The following is a 17,120-nucleotide window of genomic DNA, read 5'->3' on the forward strand; positions in this document are numbered from 1 at the left end:
TATAACCCACAGGTTTCAAATCCATGTTTTGCACTGCAGATGGACAAGATGTCCACATTGGATGTGAATTTTATAGTAGCAAGTTTGCATATTCATGGTGCACATTCTGCCACATTAAGTAAATTAGAATAAAACAGGACTAGCATGTCTTCTTTGTTTTTAGGATTGAAGCCAGTGTCCCTTAACATCTGAATGATACACTTTACAGATCTGAGGCTACAGCAGTAGCCTCAGATCCAGGTTAAATAGATGCTTTTCTAAATTGTATTCATAGATACTTTCCCATCTGCTCTGACTACTTTTTTAAAACAAGTCTGGGGCAGTGGGAAAACTCATTCTTTCACTGGACTGCATCTTTCTGCTTTTGAAAAGTATATTTAAATATCTAACCTGTCACTTTGGCATCTTTAGTGAACATTAATTAGTATTTAAAAGCAGCTAGGCAGAAAAAAATAAGTCATCAACCACCCATTTTGATGAATGAAAACCACCAGTTCTATATCTCTCTGAGAATCTGTGGGAGTTAATAAAGTCTTCTTTGTGTCAAAAAGGTAGATTTTCAGCTTGCTCATTTCCTTAGAATCATTAATTAGCTAACACTTTTCATCTATGACAGCAAGAAAAATTTGAGGGAATAGAATTCTTTTCAATCCAAAATGATTTCTAATTATAACTGTGAACTGTTCCTCCTTCCATTTTAAAAAAGAACTGCTGACAAAAATGTCAAATATATTTAAAAAAAAAACCAAAAACAAACCAACAACCCTCTGATGTTGGATTCATTAAATTAAATGAAAAGGAACACTATTAAACCCTACTGTTTCTCTAGATACAGAGACACCTTCCTCAAAAGACACCCAAAACATTCCTGATATTTAAGGCCAGCTATCTAGGCTTGATAATAAGAATACTGTGGTCATTTTGATTATCCAGGAGTTTACAGAATTTCCTATGAAGTACTAGTGTTGAATACCTTGTTCTGGAATGTTTGTATTTCCAGTCAGTATCTCAAGCATTTTAAATGGTAATATAATTGTTTCAAATCTATATTCTTGTTGCAAAATTCCCTGAATAACTGGTTAATTTGCACTGAAAATCTTTTTTATCATTCATGCTGAGATAATATTTAGGAAAAGATACTTCATATAAAAACAATGGTAATCTCTTATTAGACAAGTTAACTCCTGTGGTGGAGAAAATATTGATTTATGTTGGTATTTCCACAGTGTAGGACAGGATCTGATAAGGCTTGAGCCCTCTTCTGTTTTCATTCTGTACATAGGTCAATATCTGTCACTATGTACATCTAATTTAATAAAATTGATCACAATTTTCATTTTTAGCCACTGGACTACGAGACAAGACGACTTTATACTTTGAAAGTAGAAGCTGAAAATACTCATGTGGATCCACGTTTCTATTACCTTGGGCCTTTCAAAGACACAACTATTGTGAAAATCTCTGTAGAAGATGTAGATGAACCTCCTGTTTTCAGCAGGTCTTCTTACCTTTTTGAGGTGCATGAAGATATTGAGTTGGGGACAATAATAGGAACGGTAATGGCACGGGATCCTGATTCTGCCTCAAGTCCGATAAGGTAATACTTCAGTGTCTGTAAACATATTATTTGCTAAAGAAATTAAGATAAATAGTAATGCAACATTAATTTCACATAGAGGTGGGGGGGTTTTATTACTTATTAGTGTCCCAGAGATAGGCAGAATTGAGAATGGTGCTATCTGTAAACCGACAAACATGTCAGGCAACAGCAATTTACTTGCACACAAGAGACACACAAAATATTTTCCAGTGCCTCAATTCATAGAAAACTTGATTTCAAGTAGGTCCATCAGGATTGCTTCTTGCTTCACACTGTGAAAAGCTTTTAGAGTGCTGATGAAACAAGTTTTAGTTTTCAATAAAACTAATGTCATGTATGAAGTAAAATGAAATGCTTATCATATAAGCCCAGTAGCCTCAAATATAATTTCTCTAGAAAATAGCAGGGTTTTTTTTATTCTAGTTCAGAGTTATTAGAGTTAGCTAGTAGTAAAAAACCCACATTTGAGTAAGTCTTTATTGCACAATCAGAAGTTTTCATTGGCTGTTCTAATTTCCTTTTTTTGTTGTTGTTTTTATATTCATTTTGGTGTTGACTTATTCGTTGGGGCTTTATTTGTTTCTCTTTTATATTTACTGTAATTGTGTGTGATGGAGTGAGCAAACAACAGCCACCAAAACCGCACTGATGTTATTTTCATCTAACAGCAATATTTTATTTTGGTCAATTTAGTTAAGTACTATAAGTGAAACCAAATGCACTTGATGAACAGTTTAGATTGCTCATAAATTTTCATAGAAACATAAACATTTGTTTCTATTGTACTAAATGAGTGTACTATATAACTTTTTTAAAAATTTGGCCCAATTCTGACACATATTCTGATAATCATTCTGTATTTGGCAAAATCCTACATTTAATTCCACATGATCGGTTCCATTCTCATTTAAAGGCAATGTGAAATATTAAAAAAAAAAATGGAGGAAAGAGAACATTTCTGATACTAGTTTGACACCACCATATCATGTTCATGGACATCTTGCCTGCCAGAAGTATAGCAGCTACAGAAATATAAAAGGTCCTTTAACATCTGTGCATGAAAGTGAGAGTTCTGCATGTGGACTTATTTTTATACATTATTTATATATTATACTTACATTATTTATATTATATATATTAGTTTCATTTTATATATATTAGTTTTTCTATTTTTCATTGTATATATTAGTTTCTTTTTATTATCTTGATCTCTAGTGAATTAATACATGCTAAATAGTAGAAGCTGAGCTTATAGCAATACTTTTGAACAGCTTGTAAATTAGCTGTCAGTCTCAGTCTGAAGAAACAGTACATGAAAGACCATTTTCCTTTCATGATTAAATTAATTCTTTAATTAATATATTGAAATTGTGATTTTTTTAAAAAAATTATCCTATATTCTTGTAAAAGCTCCGATTATCAAATATTACACTATTGTATCACATTTTCAAAATTCAAATTTAATTCCTCATTCTGCAGTGCTAACCTTCAGAATTTTCAGAAGCATTTATAGAAACTAAATATATGTCTTTGGAAAACCAACCTTTGTAAGGTAGAACATAAAACCTGTACTGACTTGTGAAATATATGTTTTCTTTGACTTTCTATAATTTTGATGACGTTTTACACTTTGTTATCATATTTAGGTTTTCTCTGGATCGTCACACTGACCTTGACAGGATATTTAACATTCACTCTGGAAATGGCTCCATCTATACCTCTAAGCCACTTGACCGTGAGATATCCCAATGGCACAATCTTAGTGTTATAGCAGCTGAGATTAGTAAGCTAATTTGGTTTTTACTTTTCCTTTCAGTTTTCCTTAGCCTGTAAAGTTACAGCTGCCACTTCATGATGAAAACATCCCTCTTTCATTTTCCCCCTTGCCCCTTTCTACTAGATGTTCTGGAAAAGTGTATCGTGGGGTAGCTAACAGCAGCTGTCTCCTCATTGCTCTTTTCCTCATGTACCTCCATCACTGACCTTTAATGTCCAAGTTACTTCTGAAATGCTAGCCAATTAAATAATAAGACTGGAATAATTCTTTTTATTCCTTTTCTTGGAGGACAATAACATGATTTTGCTGTTAAAATAGCCCACTTTAGCGTAGTAATCTATATTTTTGTCTGTATTATTTTCTTCATTTCATTAGAAATACTTCCATTTTCTGTTCCTATGGTACCTACACCTACAGCTCTTAGAATCAATATATCTTATAAGTACAATTCAGTTTGATCCTGAAGCTGTAGCTTTTCTTGGACCATTTAAAACATCTCTCTGCATATATTTCCATGTTAAGAGTATAAAGAGAAGAGCGGATATCCTCCTAAACCCACTACATTATTGAGAATGACTTTAATCAATGGACAGAAAATTTTCTAAGGGACAAAGGTCTGATCTTTGAAATTAGCAACTAAGAATCACTTCCTCTCAAAGTCAATAATTATTTTAGGGCTGATTCTGTATCAGTCAAAAAAGAAAAAAAAAATAAAAAAAATACTGATCAGCAGTGAAACATAGCTGGCAGGAGCTACACTAAATGGAACATTGTGTCCTTCCAATTAAACATTGTGTTAAAAAAAAAAAGAAAAAAAAAAAAAAAAAAAAAAAAAAAACACAAAAAAAACCACCTGTAGGTTGTTTTTTCAAAAGCCCTTTTTTTCTTGTGTTGCTTTGTCCTCAGTTTGTCACCAGAGTGCTGTCTGATGTTGTACAAATTATTTTCAGATTTATATACTGATGAAACTTAGCATCCTTGTATGACTAGATCTTTGTGCTAAACTTACCTCCTCGTCAGGAAACTTAGAACAAATTTACATTGTGGACATATCTGGAGTAACTAGCATTCTCCATAGAGATATGTTAATTTTGGAGAAAGAAGTGAAGAGGGAGATTTAGATCTTTAAATATTTTAAGATGTTACCTCTGAAGCATGACAGAATGCAAAAGCCATGTTAGAACTAATTTGGAAAGTTAGTACAAATATACAGAAGACTATGAAAAACTTTGCCCTAAACCTGGAAATTTAAATAATTCAGGATAACAAAAACGTTCTACATCATGGTCTTTAGCAAAGGTGTTACTGATAACAAGCCAATGTAATTACAGCTGTTCCTAAATGTCTTTTGTTTTATTTGAAGCAGAAGAAAAGGGAGAAAATCAGTAATTTGGAACAATCTGTTACTGTTGTTACTTATCCAATTCCATTAATATTGAAAAATCAGATAGTGCTTAGCTGTCACAAAGAATTCCAAGAAACAGCTACAATTTTTTACACTGATTATTTAATATTTTTTAATTATTTAATATTTTTGATATGACAGCAAGATCAGCAAGTGGGAACAGACATTTGTATTCTTGAATTGACCTACGCTAACAAAAGAGCACTCTAAGTAATTAGTAGGATCTGGGCATTTGGCGAGGGGGAGGTTATTCTTGTTTCTGAACCTAAGGTCTGAAAATCTGCATTCATATTTTTAAAGGCAATTTAAACATAAAAGCATCTTATTCTAATTCTTTACCAAATTTTTGGAGGGGTACTTTCATTTATTTTGTTTGAATTTTTTTGAGCGACAAGAGAGGAAAATCAGACTTGAAAGTTTTTCAGAATATGTATGCATGTCATTGACTAAATTAACTCTATCCCAGCCAAAACCAACACAATGCGGAGTCAGTGATGTCTTTTCTTTGTAAAACAAACTAGACCACAAAGAATTTTAAAATTAAAGAGCAAAACCTTACAAAACCTTGAGCCCACCAAGTGATCAATTTTGTTATTGTAATAGTGGGCATACTTTTCATACATAATATTTAAATATTGAATAATATTCATACATAATATTTTAATTTGAATATTATTAACATTTGCAGCCCCCTGTCTTCACTAAAAACTTAATTGCTCACTAGATCCCAATGCATTTTTTTTTTCTCTCTACACAATTTCCTTATTTTTCAGAAGTCCTGAGTCTGACTTGTTACTGGTTTGTACACTAAATATTGATCAGATTCAAATGTCATCTTGCATGTGTATTGCTCATGAAATTTGGAAGAAAAGAGAAAACTCTAAATAAGAAAATAATCTCATGTTTCTTCTCTCTTCTGCTGTCAGATAACCCCAAAGATACTACTCGTGTTCCTGTCTATGTAAGAATTTTGGATGTTAATGACAATGCCCCACAGTTTGCTGTATTCTATGACACTTTTGTCTGTGAAAATGCAAGAGCTGGACAGGTATGCCTTTGATAAACACTTCCCACTATCCAGTTTTGCTACAGCACTCAATTGTAGATCATTCTTGCCTATTTCTTAGGAAAAATCGTATCCAAATTAGCTTTTGAAATGTTAAAAATGAAAGCAAAGAAGCTCTGTAAATGAGGCTTAGAAAGAAATCTCAGTATGTAACAAGCACATCAATGTTTCAACCACCGCTTTTCCTTACCTAACCTGGTCATGATTCACTTTGCCCTTAATTTCAGAAAGTAGAACATTATATGTAACTAAAAAGCTTGATCTGTATTTTTAATAATTCTCCAAGAGCAAAATTCAGATATATTTCAATCCATGCTGATGATGATTGCAAACAACAACAACAAAAAGTCAAACTTATTTTTTCAATTGTTAGATTCATCTTTCATTATCACATTTCTGACAGGAAAACATACATTTTTTAAATGGTAACATAATATTTTCTTTTGCTTCTTAGAGGCTACACAATGGTACTTCAATTTAAAGGAAATGACTGTACTGCTTAGTACCTAATTCCCAATAGGCAGTTGCTTATTAGAACTCCTTAAAAATGTTTTCCTATTACATGTCCCAGAGCATAACCAGCCAATAATAAAGCCTTTTAAATTATATCAGTAGTAGCTCAGTGCTGTTTCAGTACTGTTGAATAGAATGTGGTAGAAATGCCAGCTTGTCTTCACTCTTGGAGTCCAGGAGGTTTAACATTGAGGCTGTATTGCAAATTTCACATTGAGGTTGCCATTCTTTCTTCCAAAGTGACATCAGTTTGAACTTAGAACAAAGAATTTGAGGCCAAAATTTATAATGCATAAAATATCTGAAGGTACTGAGCAAGTGCATTAGTCTGCTGTCCCAGTCACAAGAGAATTCAAGCTGTTAGGGAAAGAGAAATCACTGGCTAAAAATGTAGAATTTTGAACAGTTGAAGTGTCTACTGTAAATGCTAAAATAATATTTTAATAATTTTCAATATGACATAAGGATTATTGTAAAAGAAGAAAGTTGAATTTTCCTCTTCCAGTTGCACAAAAAAATCCTGCACTAAAAAATATATATAAATGCATAAAATCCACAAATTTTACTCATCTGAGGTTTCAGATTTTTTGCTGTACAGGTTACTAGTTCTAGAGCACACAGGAAATGTTAATAGAACAGTTAAATTTCCATGTAAATGCATTTTAAGGAACAGGCTTTTCTGTGCTGTCTAGACTACTGAAGTCAGTATAATCTAAAAGTAAATATAAAAGTGATTTCTACATTGCATTGTCTTATTGCTTACAATCAGAATGGGCTGTCAGTTAGAAAGTCAAATAAATAATACTAATCACTTATAACTGAGAGGCTAAATAAATTTACACACCCAAATGCTTATTTAAATTGTTTTAGAGCTCAATAGTGTCTTTATCAGAAAAACCTTCCAAAGTTATTGAGAGGGCCATGAACATTTTTAAAGTAATCTGAGTTGCAAATGATTGCTTAAAGAAAACAATTCGCAGGAAGAGAAAAAAATGTAATGCAGGATAACATGAATAATCTATTTGAATGCAATTATATTTTTTTTGTTTACTGGCAGCTCATAAATAAGACTTTTTATTTTTTGAATTCAATCTGTCCTGAGAGAATCTAATCAATCCAAACTGAACATGGTTCTCTGAGCTTGATTCCTCCCACATTTCTGCTATTTTTCTTCCCTTTCAGGTTTTCATAATTACATTTGATCCATGAAATTTATATCTTCTGTTAGGTCACTGAAACTAATAATGCTTCATCAGTCACAGATTCTGTGGTATTCATTTCAGTATTTCCTATCTACTAAAGACAGATATGGTAATGAATATTATATTTTTCCATTTATTTAATTTGTACAGAAGCCTGCATTTTGTACATATAGACACACATACTATGTATGATACCTAGGGAGGTGCACATAAATCCTTGTATACAAATATACATATATATGCAAATATATAGCAAGAGAGAAATGTGACTTTTGTAGTCTGAATGACTCAAAGGGCCTGTGATTGTTTTCCTGCTTGCTATTACTGCTGATGTCGGATCGTACCATGAACTTACAAAGGATGCAACCATCCTATCTCAGAAAGCTCAAGTATGCACAAGCAGCACCTCTGGCATAATGTTATTTTGGTGGTTTCCGTTCTTTCAACCCCCTCAAAAACCAGGACAGTCTTGGTGTGATGGCATAAAGAGGACACAGGCATTCATGTGACCTACACAAGGCTGACTCAAAGGAGTTCAGGGAAATAAAGCTGAAAAATACTCAGACTGCTGCAGCCCTGCAACCAAAGAAGCTGGTTCAGCTGTCCTTCGCCCCCAGGTGAGAAGAGGCAGGAGCTGGGCATCCGGGCAGATGGAATCCCACTGGTTCTGTCAGCTCCCAGCTGTCACACGTCTGGCAGCTCAGCTGCCAGCCCCCAAAGATTGTCTGATGTAAAACATAAGAATCAGTTTAGAAAGCAGAAGTCAGTCCTGCTTTAGAGAGATCTTGCATGGAAACTGAGTATAACTTTTCTGTATATTCATTTTCCCTATAGTAAATGTCAGAGGAGAAGCCCTTCTTCTCTGTTTGTAAATGATCTGCCCGAAGAGGAGAAGGCAGGAGCTGACCCCGACCAGCACCAGGTGCCCACCCAGCCCCTTCCTCCCCATCAGCAGTGCGGGGGGAGAAAGGATGAGAAAGAAACTGGCTTGAGGCAAAGATAAACTTACAAATTACCATCACTGGCAAAACAGACTCAATTTGAGGAAAATTAATTTAATATGCTGTCCATTATAAATGGGATAGGATCATGAGAAGCAGAGAGAGAAGAACTAAAACAACTTCCCTTAATATCCCCCCTCCCTTCCTTCTTCCCAGGGTCATCTTCTTGGACACTCCTTCTTCCTAACACTCTTCCCTGCCCCAGTGTGAGCATTCCCCATGGACTGCAGTCCTGGATAAATCTGCTCCAGCATGGCATCGCTTCAGGTCCGCAGGGAAATCCCTGCCCGGCCGGGGTCTGACCCAGGGCCATCCCTGCCGGGTCTCTCTCGCTGTCCCCTCGGGGCTGGCAGGGCTGTTTGTGGCTGGGTTCCCCTGGCTCAGCCCTGCCTGCCGGGCAGCCTTTTGCCCTCCCTGTCCCAGCCTTTCCCCGGGGCTCTCGGCACTGCCCCAGCGCTGGGACACCCCCACCTGGCTCCAGTGCACTGTGATGTTTAATGGTTTCTTATTCATTATCTGGCTGTTATTAGCCTTCATTTTACCAAATCCATACATGCCACTCCCTTTTCACGTGGCCAAATGTTATGTAAATAGGTCTGGCTCATAATGGATTCTCTTTGAAAGACAGTTTATGTTATGAATAAAAATGGGCGGAGAAAATATTAATCTCCATAAACGCCTTTATTAATCAGCTCTTATTAATATTTGCCCGAGGGGTTTGGTCGCCGAGGAGGAGGAGGGCTTTATCAGCTCTGCTGCGTGCAATTTAACAGAGCTGGAGGACTGGCCCTCGCTTGGGGAGCAACCCCAAAGTCCTGTCAGTTCTTTGTTTTCTCCTGTGGTCTCATCTCTGGTTTGGTCTTTTTAACTTACGGCTAGTAAGCAAAACTGGAGAAATTAGCTCTTCTGATTCTCTAGGGTCTACACGGCTGAGCATTAGTTCTTATTTGTTTTAATTTTACTTGGTTTTTATTTGATAAGGGTTTTTTTATGTTAGATTTCATCCCGGGACGCTTTCGGAGTTCTTAATTTGCATGCGGGATCACCGGGGCAGGGGCTTGGAGCTCTTTGCGGCCATGGGGTAGTTTTTGCCGCAGAAATGGCGTCTCAGTTTCATGCTGCTTCACAGCGGCGGCAGTGTTGTGGGGTTCTTCTCTTGAAGTGGGGCAGCGGTCCGGCCAGCTCGGGGAACGCTTTATTTGGCCGAGGCGGCTGACCGCGTGGCGGCTGCGGGTGGATGGGCGGCCGGGGCTCTTTTCTCTGCTCCGGCACGGGGAGCGGCTGGGGCTTGGGGAGAGGCTGCTCCGCGGCTGCGGGTGGGGGCGGCCGGGGTTTCTTTGCGCTGGACCGGCGGCGCCTGACTGCGGGCGGCTTTGCGGGCTGGACGGCCGGGGCTTTTCTGCGCTCCGGCACGGGGCTGACTGCAGTCAGGCTTCTGCTCGGCTGGAACTCTTTGTGCTGAGCCTGGGGGGGAAAGCGGCCGGCTCCTCTGCCCTCCCTGCTCCGGCGGCGGGTGACTGCGGGCGGCTCCGCGGGCTGGGCTCTCTCCCCCCCGCCGGCTCCCAGCCGCGGACGGCGCTGGGAAGGGGCTCCTCTGCAGCGAACCGGGGGGGGGAAGACGGGGCGGCCGGCCCCTTTCCTCTCTCTCTGTCGGTGGCAGAGCCGGCTCTGCCGCGGCCTCCCCACCCCGTCCCCGACCCGGGACGGGGGGGGTGCGGCGCTCGGGAGCTTCTCCATGGGAACGGGCTCCCCGTTTTTCCAAGGTGGTCTGGGAGGAAGGAAAGCCACGGAGATGGCCCTCCATTGCTACATCATAGGACAAACACCCCAAATTTCATTTTTAACAGTTTATAATATGAATGATGGAGTCTGTTTTCCTTTTTCTGATAACTTAATTCAGTATAGATTATGTAAACACAGTAGCTTTCTTGAACCAATTCTTTTTACGCTGCTCCTCATGTTATCAGCTCATTTGACCCATATAACAATCCTTATCAGGGATGCTTTTCTCACCATAATCTTGCTGCAACATGACTTTTAGGATCTTCATATTTCCAGAAATTTCCTTGTTACATTCACCAAGTGTCTTTCTGTAAATAGCTAAAATTCAGATCTATTGAAAACTACAATCCTTGAAGGTTTTTTTTTCTAGCATTCAGTGTTCCCTTCCTATTTTTCAGATATTTCTGTAAAAATTTCTTAAATCCTTTAATCCTGAAGTGTTATTTTATCTTTGTTTATTGCATCTCTTTCATTTCTTTTGGCAGATGACAATTTGTGATCAGTTAACTTGAAATTTTTTTCTTTTTCTTTCCCATTTCCCCTGATTCATTCTTACTTTAGTTTCTTCTACATTATATAGCCATAGATCTTACAGCTTCCAATGGTTTTATGAGTATCAAAATTTTGTCTTTGCCTTACCTTTTTCAAAAACTCTCAAAGGTTTACTTGTTTTTTCACTCAAGCAAGAAAAATTTTTGAACTGCAAATAGATGTAGGGTTTCTAAGGAGTTCTGCTGCTTTCTTTTTCTTAATAGCACATTACATTTTCGTTCAGGATTTATCGTGTTAAAATAGTAATCAATATTATCAGGAAACAGTTTTCAAACTGGAATATATTGCTTTCAGTTCTACACACTCTTTTTAAACCGTGAATATGAACACTCAGCGAATCAGTTGGTTTTCATCAGCCCAACACCTACAAGTGACCATATTCATGGCCTCTAGTTGTGAAGTAAAATAAACTAGTATGTGTTTTTACTTCATTTTGTAAATATCTATGAAAATTCATGTGCTAGCTGCTCACTAAATAATTAAAATATTCATTCCTCACAAACAAATATTCTGTGCTTGCAATAGCAGCCCTATTTATTTATAAAGTTATTGGAGGATTATATAAGAAAACAGATTTAGAGAAAGACAAAACTCCTGTTGAAAAAGCAAAGAAGCTGCTTTATTAAAAGAAGTCCCATCCTTGCCTCATTAAGCAATTTGCTGCTATTTTCTGGATGGACAAGAGAGAAGTTGGGAGTTAGTCATGCGTTTTTTAAGGCAAACAGGAGTGCACTGCAGTTGTTGATGTTAAAGATGATCAGACCTGACAAAAGCTGTGATATGAAGAGAAATGGCTGCATTTGGAAGAACTGGAAGAGGAAAAACAAACAGGGTTTAACAAGTACACCCCAGGGAAGGAATAGTGTTAAAAATTAGATGTAATTCCATGGTTGGAAAAGCAGTGCAATTTAAAATGATGGATAAAATAAATGAAGAATAAAAATGATCTAGACTAAAGATTAATCTATATTTGAAAGTTAAACTTAAGAACATAACTGAACCTTCAAGTGTGCATGCACAAAAAGCCAGACTTAAATTCAGTTTTATATGCCATGGTGTAAAAAAAGCCTGAGCCTGAAATTAGGCAAAAAAGTCAAAAATAAAAGTCAAAAAAATTCATTTTGCTTGGGAAATGATATTTTACCACTCTTAGGTATAGAAATTTCAGTGGAAAAGCCACATATTCACTTACCTGACAGGTAAATAAGTGCTGAGAAAGGGCTTGCCATTACTTTCCCCAAAAATTTCCAAAAATTTTTGTAGTTGTTGCAGAAAGCTCTGAGTATGGAACTGATCTGGTGCAGCTTACTCTGAGAATTATGACAACAGATTCTCATCCCTCTCCAAAGCTGTGCATCTCTAGGGTTTGCTACAATGTTTCACAAGAGTGGAAATATGTAGAAAATCTAACTGGCACTTTTTATCTCAGGAATCCTATTGGTGTGTTCTGCTTTACTAATAAATTGAAAAACTATGTTTAAGAAAAAAAGCTTTAATGTTGAAATGTAATTTGAAACATTAACCTCCCTTTCAAAAATATCTGTTTGATAAAATGCCATTAGAAAACTTCATGAGAATTACTGTCTTAGGTGTTGATTTAAATTTAAAATGATGAGCCACAGATGAAGTATAAAAACTACCAGCTACAGGTAAAACTATTTCTGGCAAGTTTTGTCCACTATGTAGCTACAAAAATTTATGTGCACGTGTACTACCTCATGAAAAATACAGATGTTCTTGTTCAAAAATGCTTACATAAGATACATATTGAACATTTTTGTTTAGTTGTTACACTTTGCAGAATAAATATTAAGTCAATATGCATGAATGCAAATTATTCTAATGCTTTTTGTCTTCTTTGATAAGACACCTCTATCAAAAACCTAGATGTATTTGGGATTTTTTTTTTTTTTGTTGTTGTTTGTTTGCTTGCTTTTTTTTCCTGCAGCTTATTCAAACCATAAGTGCAGTAGACAAAGACGACCCTCTTGGTGGACAAAAATTTTTCTTCAGTTTAGCTGCCGTTAACCCTAACTTCACTGTTCAGGATAACGAAGGTAAAATTCATGCCTTTTCCAATGAAGCAGTTTTATCTTTTCTGTCTGGCTACATTCCTAAAATATATTTGCTTTTGATGTATATCAGTATGTAGAGAATCTCTGAAGGTTGCTTCTATCAAGAACACTTTACCTGAATGAGGTTTAGGGCTTCTGCTTTTTTATCTGTGTAAGTGAGGCAGAAATGTGATTAAAAAAAATAAATTATAAAGAACATCAGAAAAGTATTGGCTTGGGGTAAGACACAGATGAAATACTTGACTGCAAAAGCAAAAAAACTTTCAAAAATGCCTTCAGCTGACAAGTTGAGGTTTTCCACTTTAGCTTTTTTGTCACATAGTTCTGATTCCCCCGGCCTTCTGTTTTGCTTCTTTCTGACCATTAATGAAAATAATAGTTCTGAGAGCCACTTTGGCTTTTCTTTTGATCCTTTCTCAGTCTGTCTGTATCAGAGAAAATTTTCAGAAGCTTCTGTTGGGGAAATGAGACTATAAATTTTGGCCTTCATTATTTGTAGGACTAATTGTGAGAACTCTAGATAACAGAAGAAATAAATGAAAGGGGACATTGTATCAGCCTTCAAATGTGTCAAAGGCATAGAGGCAATGGGAATAATCCTGTATTCTCAATGAATATTCCAGGATGTAGTAGGCTACAAAAAACAGCAGAAAAAAAATTCTAATGGTAGGGAAAGTGATTATTAATTAAATCAAATAGTTTGGGTACCATATAAAATCCCTTGCAGAAGAGGTATTTAAAGATCCATAAGACACATAATTTTTGATTATGTGAGTTGAGTGAAAAGAAGTAGTGTTAAAATACACAAAACCAGTGGACAGGAGCAATAAAAAACCCTTAATGTTTCACCTCTTGAAGTCTATGAAAAAAGACATGATTTCATATTTTAAACAAAGGCTATATTTTGGTGACTAGGTCCTGAGTACAGAGAGATATAGATCTTGATATTTCCTTGCTATCTGTAATTATTTTCTTTCTTTTTTCACATGGGTTATTTTAGTTGTGCCTGAAGTTGGCTGTCAAGATAGCTAACCACATAGCCAACCTTAAGCAATCCACAAATATGATGAAAATTAAATTTTCCTTTTGGTTCACACTAAACCTGTATTTTCTCTCTTTTGGACTAAAAAGTTACCAGCTCTGGTGTTGGCTGCCACTCTAGTGTTGTGGCTCTAACAGAACAGAAATAGTCTCTCCATGTTATTCATTCCTTGTCTTCCTCCCCTTCCCTCTGGCCACTCAGTGGACAGCTTTTGATGTTGAAGTATCCTGCACACAACCAAGATTTGTTTGCTATAGATACAGTTTAATAAGTTCACTTCTCAAAAATGGGCAGGAATACCTACCATCTTTCACATTTTCTGAGTTCCTATGCCAATTTCTATCCAAAAAAAGCCCTACTTCATGTGCTAAGGTACATAATTCATTGTTCTGCAGTGTGTTGAAAGTGGTTTGGTGTAGCAAATCTCATACTGGGTTGACAGATAGCATTCCTGTGGGTGTTGTCACAGATGATGCATAGGAAAGAATGTTCCAGAACAGACTACTTGTTAAACTGCACAAAGTGGAAGGTTATTTTTCCTCAGCTGGTCACTGCATTTCAGGGTTTCAGCCCTGAACTGTAACTGTGTCACACACTGCATGCATTAATCTGTAAAACATTTTAAGCTTTGAGAAATCCTCTTTTCAAAACACACGCAAAAGTGGTGCAGAGGCACAGAGAAGCAGGCCAGATGTACATAAAAACTTATAAATAGCTTTCTGATCAAATGTGAGAATGTTGTTAGAAAAACAGAGATACCCCTAGGATATCGGGAACTATTTTTAAGTCGTATAAAATAGGATGATTTGCATCCACTATAAGTGATATGCTCGTATAGCCTACAACAGTATCTTTTAATGGATCTAGACAACACCGCCAGGATTTTGACGAGAAGGAATGGCTTCAGTCGACATGAGATAAGTACTTACCTTCTGCCTGTGGTGATATCAGACAACGACTACCCGATCCAGAGCAGCACGGGCACGCTGACCATCCGCGTGTGCGCCTGCGACAGCCGTGGGAACATGCAGTCCTGCAGCGCCGAGGCCCTGCTGCTGCCCGCCGGCCTCAGCACCGGGGCGCTGGTGGCCATCCTCCTCTGCATCATCATCCTGCTAGGTAAGGAGAGAAACGCATCTTCCCCTGCCCAGGAACGAATATTTGAGGCCTGACTTTTTGCAGGTTGACAGAATTAATGATCTTGGATTTTTCAAGAAGAATATAACTGCAGCTGAAAGTAAAAAGGAAAAAAAACCAAAGGCAAACCCTCGTTATCTGCTAATTTAACACTGTAAATAAGAATTCAAGTCCCAGAATTCAAGCCCCAGACTGTTAAAATTATCTGTGCAACCACAAGCTTATTTATGTTCTTTCGTTAAGTTGTCCAAAAAAAGAAAGTTCAGGGAGGATGAATAGTATAATCAAAAATTGCTTTAAAGTCTTTCATTTTTCTTGGGTTTTTTTCTTTTTTTAGGAAAAGTCTCTTTTTCATTTAAATAACTACTGAAAATCAATGTGCAGTATATATATTTCACATATAATATAACAGCAAGCAATAATTTTACTACATCAAAGCCCTGTCTATCCAGTGGCTTCAGTGCTGTAATAAAAAAAAAAAAAAAAAAAAAAAAAAAGAAAATTTTGTAAAACCTCCTTTTTGTGGTTTTCAGAATAGCACGTAATGACCTATAATTCAACTCAAACCCACTTTTTGACAATATCCTTTGAGCTTGAACAAGGAAAAATATCTTCAGAATAGACCTGGCTATTTTAAAGCCCATTACAGCTACAGAAGGAGGATGCAGACAAGCTCATGGTCCTGTAAAGCAGAGCACACAATGTGTGCAAAATAGGTTTTTGATATGGACTTTATTTTGCTACCATTATACAGATAGTGGTGTTTATCCAGTTATCAAAAAAATGCATTGGTGAAATGTAGTTCTTGTACCTGGTGGATTTGCTGCTAAGAAATTGTGAAATAGAGCTCTTTACCCATTCTTTGTTTCCCTCTTTAAGTTATAGTGGTGCTATTTGCTGCTCTGAAGAGGCAACGAAAGAAGGAGCCTTTGATCCTCTCTAAAGAGGACATCAGAGACAACATTGTGAGCTACAATGACGAAGGCGGTGGAGAGGAGGACACCCAAGCCTTTGATATTGGCACCCTGAGGAATCCTGCAGCTATTGAAGATAAGAAGCTGCGACGAGACATTATCCCCGAAACGTTATTTGTGCCACGGAGGACTCCTTCGGCACCAGACAACACGGATGTCCGAGATTTCATTAACCAAAGGCTCAAAGAGCACGACACTGATCCCTCTGCGCCGCCGTATGACTCGCTTGCAACCTATGCCTATGAAGGGAACGATTCCATAGCTGAATCCTTGAGCTCCTTGGAGTCAGGTACTACCGAAGGAGACCAAAACTATGATTATCTCCGAGAGTGGGGCCCTCGGTTCAATAAGCTAGCTGAGATGTACGGTGGAGGAGAAAGTGACAAAGACACTTCTTAACCTACAGTAGGATACTTTTTTCTTTTCCTTCGAGCGGAAGTAATTTTACAGACACCTTCTGCACTCAACAGTATTTAACATTCAGGAAAATTTTCCTGCCACTCAGCACAATGGTTTCCTTTTAAAATTTGTTTTAAACTTGTCCATTAATGTCATTCATTCTTTCTAGTAGGATGCCACTTGGAATATATGCGACATTTTATTTAATCAACTTCCAAGAGCCAAAGCTATGGAAATTCAGTGTTGTACATTTTAGTAAGTAAAATAAAAAAAAAATCTTACCTTCAGAAATTTGAACAGGGTGATAATCCCCTAAGCAACCTCAAGCCGCTTCTGTTAGGTACATGTCCTATTCCTGCAAGTGCAGCTTTTAAGATGGCAAAGAAGAAAAAAATCCAATATATCCTGTTCTGTACATTAAAATAAAACAAAATGTACACGTGGTGTTAATAAGTGTAATATGCAGCTGGTTTAAAAAAAAGTTTGTGCAACTTCATTTCATCAAATTCTATCTGCCAATGTTTTATATTTATATTTTTGTATTTATTTTTAAAAAATAAACCAGTTTTTACAACTACGTTAGTGCTTGCCTGCC

At 37.0% G+C, this 17,120-nt stretch overlaps 1 protein-coding gene across 1 annotated transcript in view; it reads left to right on the forward strand.

Moving 5' to 3' along the window:
- The window catches only part of CDH10 (cadherin 10), a gene marked incomplete at both ends in the record, with an annotated part of 57,994 nt that extends 41,469 nt beyond the window's left edge, over positions 1-16,525 (forward strand). Inside the window, 6 exons of the mRNA XM_083880645.1 lie at positions 1,344-1,597; positions 3,247-3,383; positions 5,709-5,830; positions 12,847-12,955; positions 14,883-15,134; positions 16,032-16,525. Coding sequence (XP_083736771.1) covers positions 1,344-1,597; positions 3,247-3,383; positions 5,709-5,830; positions 12,847-12,955; positions 14,883-15,134; positions 16,032-16,525 — 1,368 coding nt within the window. The remainder of the gene's footprint in view (positions 1-1,343; positions 1,598-3,246; positions 3,384-5,708; positions 5,831-12,846; positions 12,956-14,882; positions 15,135-16,031) is intronic.
- Between the last annotated feature and the right edge of the window lie 595 nt (positions 16,526-17,120).

The sequence above is a fragment of the Zosterops lateralis genome, assembly GCF_965231275.1.
Source record: "Zosterops lateralis genome assembly, chromosome: 1".
NCBI classification, from domain to species: Eukaryota; Metazoa; Chordata; class Aves; order Passeriformes; family Zosteropidae; genus Zosterops; species Zosterops lateralis.